This window comes from Anoplopoma fimbria, chromosome 4 (genome assembly GCF_027596085.1).
Source record: "Anoplopoma fimbria isolate UVic2021 breed Golden Eagle Sablefish chromosome 4, Afim_UVic_2022, whole genome shotgun sequence".
Taxonomy (NCBI): domain Eukaryota; kingdom Metazoa; phylum Chordata; class Actinopteri; order Perciformes; family Anoplopomatidae; genus Anoplopoma; species Anoplopoma fimbria.
The window spans coordinates 27,980,599-27,988,098 of NC_072452.1; the positions used below are offsets into that span (position 1 = coordinate 27,980,599).

At 40.5% G+C, this 7,500-nt stretch overlaps 1 protein-coding gene across 1 annotated transcript in view; it reads right to left on the bottom strand.

Annotated features, from left to right (window-relative positions):
* Positions 1 to 7,500, bottom strand: part of tcerg1l (transcription elongation regulator 1 like) — a 30,660-nt gene that overhangs the window by 21,857 nt on the left and 1,303 nt on the right. Inside the window, exons 2-5 of the mRNA XM_054597162.1 lie at positions 6,431 to 6,517; positions 6,222 to 6,342; positions 3,852 to 4,813; positions 1,405 to 1,548 (exon numbers count right to left, since the gene is read on the bottom strand). Coding sequence (XP_054453137.1) covers positions 1,405 to 1,548; positions 3,852 to 4,813; positions 6,222 to 6,342; positions 6,431 to 6,517 — 1,314 coding nt within the window. The remainder of the gene's footprint in view (positions 1 to 1,404; positions 1,549 to 3,851; positions 4,814 to 6,221; positions 6,343 to 6,430; positions 6,518 to 7,500) is intronic.

Here is a 7,500-nt window from a genome sequence, read left to right on the forward strand (position 1 = left end):
TTTATCAAAGTGACATGTTTTAGTTTCATCATGTATTTGAATTAAGGAGCAGTGTTAAGAATCACAGGGATCTATTGGCAGAAAAGGAATATTATATTCATAACTATGTTTTGATTAGTGTATTATCTCCTGACACTAAGAATCATTCTATTAGTAACTTTAGAACGATCAGATTATATCTACGTATTCAGCAGGTCCTCCATCCTTTAGCACAATCATGTTTCTACAGTAGCCCAGGAGGAACAATCGATCACTGCTGTAGTGAAGGCTTTTCCCTCGGTTCCCTGAAGGAGACGAGTTCATTGACATGCTCGTAAAGCGACCCGAGTCAGTACGTTAAAACAGATTATCTTCTTCTTCTTCTGATGGTGAATAACAGATTATCTTCTTCTTCTGATGGTGAATAACAGATTATCTTTTTCTTCTGATGGTGCATAACAGATTATCTTCTTCTTCTTCTGATGTTAGAGACAGATTATCTTCTTCTTCTTCTGATGTGAGAGACAGATTATCTTCTTCTTCTTCTGATGTGAGAGACAGATTATCTTCTTCATCTTCTGATGTTAGAGACAGATTATCTTCTTCTTCTGATGTGAGAGACAGATTATCTTCTTCTTCTTCTGATGTGAGAGACAGATTATCTTCTTCATCTTCTGATGGTGAATAACAGATTATCTTCTTATTCCTCTGATTGTGAATAACAGATTATCTTCTTCTTCTTCTGATGGTGAAGACAGATTATCTTCTTCTTCTTCTGATGGTGAATAACAGATTATCTTCTTCTTCTGATGGTGAATAACAGATTATCTTCTTCTTCTTCTGATGGTGAAGACAGAGTAAGATTATGGAGGTTATATATATATATATTTATAACACGAGAGATCATTTTCATCAGTCAAGACAAATTCTTAACTGATCAGAGAACAGGTACGAGTAAACAGGAAGCAATTATATTGATTATACATATGTTTTTGTTCTGAAGTATGCGTCAGTTATTGATCACTGGATTGATTCCCAGAATTGTGTCGGTTATTGATCACTGGATTGATTCTCAGACTTGTTTCTGTTATTGATCACTGTATTGATTCTCAGACTTCTGTCAGTTATTGATCACTGTATTGATTCTTAGATTTGTGTCTGTTATTGATCACTAGATTGATTCTTAGACTTGTGTCGGTTATTGATCACTGGATTGATTCTTAGACTTGTGTCGGTTATTGATCACTGGATTGATTCTTAGACTTGTGTCGGTTATTGATCACTGGATTGATTCTTAGACTTGTTTCTGTTATTGATCACTGGATTGATTCTTAGACTTGTGTCAGTTATTGATTACTGGCTTGATTCTTACACTTGTTTCTGTTATTGATCACTGGAGTGGTGCTTAGAGGGAACCACACTCACCTGTTGGAGGAGGAGCACTGAGGAGATGCTGGTGAAGAGGAGACACAGCAAGGAGGTGCAGAGGGAGGGAGGAGGATGAGGAGGAGGAGCTGGTGTCCTCTGGCTCCTTGTCTCTGGTCTTTTTTGAGTCTCTTGTAACACGAGCTGGACACAAAGAAACACGTCAGTCTGGATCTCCATCAGCTCAAAGCCCGTTCAGCTCCTCCCTGAACCTGAACCCAACTACCTAAAAAGATCTGCTTCATCTGTCTTTTACAACTTTTTTTTATCCTTCGTGAACACAAATCATGATGAAAAACTCTTTTGATTTGAATGACCCCTTGACCTTTCCTCTATCACCCCCAGGACAAGGTTTACATGTCGAGCTACAGGACCAGCAGACAAGCTGTGTGTTCAACACACATACCTCCAGACTATTTATTCTCTACTATTTAGAGAGACGGATACAAATTTAGTTTGTCCCAATACATAGTGTGTCAATTGCAGTACGTCAAAAATACCAGCCTTCTGCATGCAGCTGCAGCTTGCAGTATGAAGCCATTATGCTTCACTGGCTAATCCGACCCACAATCCTTTTGCACAGCGAATATATATGTAATATATGCAAGATGGTCAAAGTTTAAGGTGCCATGTTATGACAATGAAGTTTGTTCAATTGAAACCACCCTACATGCAACAGTACATGTTTTATCAGACCAGCTGCAGTATGAAGTAGAAGTACAAAGGAAACGTATGAGACTCAGAAGCAGCTGAAGATTTTCTTTTTTTACTTCGGTTAAACTGTCTTCATTAGAGCGCAAAACAGTCCATAACATAAATCAAACAAATTACTGAACTGAGGCTCAGATACACCATTCCTTCTATAACAGCTGATCATCATTCCATTACAATAGAGCCAACATAATTTCTCACAATATATATCTGATCAATTCATATGTCAAAAGGAAAATAATTACGTCACCTGAATGAAGGATCAAACAGTGAGATAATGTATAATTAACACAAAAATGGCTCTAATACAAATATTATAAATCATCAGTATATTATATTACTTTCATGTTGTGGTTTTCTATTGATCCTGGAGTCCAAAACTTCATAGAATAACCATGGACTTCCATAAGAGATCTGGAAATTGAAGCCATGACCTGAACAGTTACAGTGTTGCCACAGATAAAAGCCTATTTGTCACTGTGTTTGTGTATTTATATTTATGATTGTCTTCATCGTGAAGAGGATGCACAAATGAGATGTTGTGCTATTGATGAAGAAAAGATCAGAGTGAGACAGCAGAGTATCAGAGGTTGACACCGTTTCATGTCTTCACACAAATCACTGTTTCAATGCATTTCTGTGTGTGTTCATCTGAATCATGGACGTGTTGGCAGATCAGTCCGCCTCCACACATCTGTGCTGCTTTCAGGAAATCCTGACCTAAATCTGTAAACAGCACCAGCATCTAAGCAACAATAGAACATCTGTGTAAAGACGGTATCGTAGCAGGACACTGTGCTCATGTTGACAAGCATTCAGCCACACGATGTCCAACATCAAACCCCATCAGAATTATCTGCTGTCCATATTTACTCAGAGTAACGTCTGAGCAGAACATCCACTGCAATAGAACACAGTAATATCTTTCATTTGGCTTTTATGTATACAGATATCAAACCAATACTTATTGATACTACTGCAGTGATGTTGATACGTTTTTAATGAGGTCATATGGTTATATGGTTATAAAATAATTCTAAATAAATGAACTGAGAAATATGGTACTCTGTTGTCTGTATGAACCCCCTGCAGCACATCTGATTGGTACACATTGTATAACAGCCTATCAACACTGAAGGCTGCAGAACCTCTGACGGGGAAACAGGAGACAGACTGGAGCTGTGTGTCCAACAGAAGGCAGCAGATATTACTGAAGTTATAATAAAGATTCATAAGTGACAGTGGTTACTAGACGCAGATCAGAATTAACTCTACAGCAGATCTCAGATCAGAATTAACTCTACAACAGATCTCAGATCAGAATTAACTCTATAATTAAAAGCAGAGTCAAATCTCTGGAGTTAATTCAACAGCCAAAACCAAACAGACACAGCAGACAAACTAAATACACATAAAGACACAAAGAGTGATGAAAGCCGTCTGTCAGTCAAAGATCTGGGCTGCTGAACGCCCACATGTGTCTCTGTTGGAGACACGGCTGCCAAGAACGTCTCTACAGCTGCAACATAGAACCCCACACACACAACTGTGTGGGGCGACTGTGGCTCAGTGGAGAGCAGGGTTGTCCTCCTATCAGAGGATTGGCGGTTCGATCCCTGCCGTTTGTGTATATGTATGAATGTTGGTTAGAGTCCTGATGGGCAGGTGGCACCTTGCATGGTAGACCCTGCAATCATTGTATGAATGCAGACACCTGACAATCTGTTGGTCTCTACGTGTACACCTGACAATCTGTTGGTCTCTACGTGGACACCTGACAATCTGTTGATCTCTACGTGGACACCTGACAATCTGTTGGTCTCTACGTGGACACCTGACAATCTGTTGGTCTCTACGTGGACACCTGACAATCTGTTGGTCTCTACGTGGACACCTGACAATCTGTTGGTCTCTACGTGGACACCTGACAATCTGTTGATCTCATTGTAGACACCGGACAATCTGTTGGTCTCCAAGTGGACACCTGACAATCTGTTGGTCTCTACGTAGACACCTGACAATCTGTTGGTCTCTTTGTAGACACCGGACAATCTGTTGGTCTCCAAGTGGACACCTGACAATCTGTTGGTGTCTTTGTAGACACCTGACAATCTGTTGGTCTCTACGTAGACACCTGACAATCTGTGGGTCTCTACATAGACACCTGACAATCTGTGGGTCTCTACATAGACACCTGATAATCTGTTGGTCTCTTTGTGGACACTGGACAATCTGTTGGTCTCTAAGTGGACACCTGACGACCTGTTGGTCTCTACATAGACACCTGACAATCTGTTGGTCTCTCCATAGACACCTGACGACCTGTTGGTCTCTACATAGACACCTGACAATCTGTTGGTCTCTCCATAGACACCTGACGACCTGTTGGTCTCTACATAGACACCTGACAATCTGTTGGTCTCTACGTAGACACCTGACAATCTGTTGGTCTCTTTGTAGACACCGGACAATCTGTTGGTCTCCAAGTGGACACCTGATGACCTGTTGGTCTCTAAGTGGACACCGGACAATCTGTTGGTCTCTAAGTGGACACGTGACAACCTGTTGGTCTCTAAGTAGACACCTGACAATCTGTTGGTCTCTACGTGGACACCTGACAATCTGTTGGTCTCTATGTGGACACCTGGCGGTCCGTTGGTCTCCGCTAGGCTCTTTGTTGGAGCCATCACTTTGTGTCCTTTTTATTTGTTGAGCAGTTTGTGATTCTCTGTCCAAGTCATAAACAGACTATTTCCATGTGGTGAAAAATTTAAGACAAATCAGTCCATACTAAAAGACAAACTGAAGACAAGCTGAGCTCCTGCCATAAAACATCTCAAACATGTCCACACACCCACGTTCACCAAAATAAAATCACATTTAATCTGTTTGTTTGACTGCATGGGAGCGTCTTCCTCCTCAGTTTCTGAGGAAAGACATATGACTGAAAAACAACTGCATGCAAACCAACCGATAAATTAAAGCGTTTTACTTTGTTTTCAGTTTCTGTTTTTAATTTATAAAGGAATCTTTGTCTTAATGAGGAAGACACACACTAGCAACGTAAGGACGAGGAGACAATAATTTCCAGTCACAAACCAAAACCAGCAGAAAGACATCAGACAAACAAACAGCATCCTGAGGATTCCTCTGTTCATTTAGCTTCACCTGTGTGACGTTCAAATCTAAATCTACTCTTTGCCTCTGTGACTAAACGGCGACACTCTTGAAGTGAATGTGAAATCACACAACACATTCTCAGCAGATGATTGATTTTCTGCTTTTCTTGGATTAAAAACACATTTATAGGAAAATGAAAACTGTGTTTTTCTTCAGACCCTGTTGTCGTTTCGACCGCTTGAGTCATTCGATAAAACACTTAATAACAAAAACATGTCTTCTGTCCCAGTTGTGAGGCAGCACAAATTTCCCATCATGCTCCACTGAGTGATTTTAAATTGACCAATCATCTTCATATTGCATTTGACAGCACTTGTATGTCTGTGTGTGTGTCTCAGTAGAAAGAAACCACACAGCCAATCAGCTCGCAGCAATGACCACTGTTGTCACGGCAACATGGCAGACGTGAATGCAGTATCAAAAAGTAGCAAAAATATCTGGCCTCCAAGAGTCGCATGTTTGATTCCAGCTGACTTTCAGAAAAATAAAGGCAGCTGATTGGGCGGCAACTAGAAATTATGCCTTTTGCTATAAATGTACATGTTAAATCAAGTTTTCTGTGCTAGACCGAAAAAACGGACCCAAACCAGACCCAGAACACTGCTCCTCCATCTAAAGCTCACTGATCTGATTGGAGAACTATCGACAGTCTTCTGAGTCTGACTCTGGGAGTGAAACCTTAACAGCTTATGATCTGAATGGCCACTGTCACGTAGCAAGTCAACTCAATACCAGCTGTATATAAATATATATAAATAACAGTAACATGTCAAATGACTGTTCTCCACCAGATGTAAAACATGAACACATCGAAACACGTTCGATTAATGAGAAGGAGGAGGGGATGAAATAAGAGCTTAATTTCTGATTGGAAAGATGATTTCAATATCCCAGCCAATCAAAGAGCGGTCTCTGACTCCACCCACCTGTGTCAGGTGATATCTTAACTGAGAGTGGAGAGGACGACAGCAGCAGGCGTGTCCTAGGGACGTGTCTGATGTCATTGGTTAGGAGAGGTTTGTCTCTCCTCTGGAACACGGCAACTTCCTGGAAACATGTTAGCACGTTAGGATGATGCTAATGTCTGTGTGTGTGTGAGAGTGTGTGTGTGAGGTGTGAGTGTGAGTGTTTGTACCTTGGGGAGAGGATGAGGAGGATATAGAGGTGAAGAGCGATAGAATGAAGGAACCAGAGGAACTACTTCAACAGCCTGACGTTCCCACTGAAACGACAACAAAAGGATTGATAGTTTCATATTTGTATAAGAGTTTCTCCTTTGTGTGTCACTTGCTGAGAATCAAAGAACCACAGGAACCCTGGATTCATGTAAAGAATCAGTAGAACCACTTAAAGGACAAGTAGAATATAAAGAGCAGGTAGAACCACATCAAGAACCGGTAGAACAGCATAAATAAACTTTAAAGGGGGAAAACTCTAATTTCAGTGCTGGGCTCATACATTTGGGGTGAACACAGGTGTATTCAGACAGAAGGTGAACACAGGTGTATTCATACAGAAGGTGAACACAGGTGTATTCAGACAGAAGGTGAACACAGGTGTATTCATACAGAAGGTGAACACAGGTGTATTCATACAGAAGGTGAACACAGGTGTATTCAGACAGAAGGTGAACACAGGTGTATTCAGACAGAAGGTGAACACAGGTGTATTCATACAGACAGGTGTATTCAGACAGAAGGTGAACACAGGTGTATTCAGACAGAAGGTGTATTCAGACAGAAGGTGAACACAGGTGTATTCAGACAGAAGGTGAACACAGGTGTATTCATCCGATCGAAGCTACTAGAGAAAATAAGTGTTTATTTATGAATATGTGAGGATGACTGTTTTTTTCCCCCTTGCTTTAAAGTATTTTGACTGCTTGCTAACTTTTTAACACGTTCATAATACTATCAATACTAATTAATACATACATATAATGTACATAACATGTAGAGGAAATCCACACAATTATCCAATTCCTTTGAGTGCAAATTTTGTGTTACAATAACTACAGCGGCGCCGTTACTTAAGAATCAATGTTGTCTTTTCGTTTCACATGCTGGGTGAAATATTGTTATTTGTTCGACCTGCCCCCATGGGTTGGCTTTTAAGGTATACTTAATGATTACGGGGATAACATACGCTTGGATTCAGTGGGACATCAACAGATTACTGCACATTTTTTTCGTAGGTATATCTATG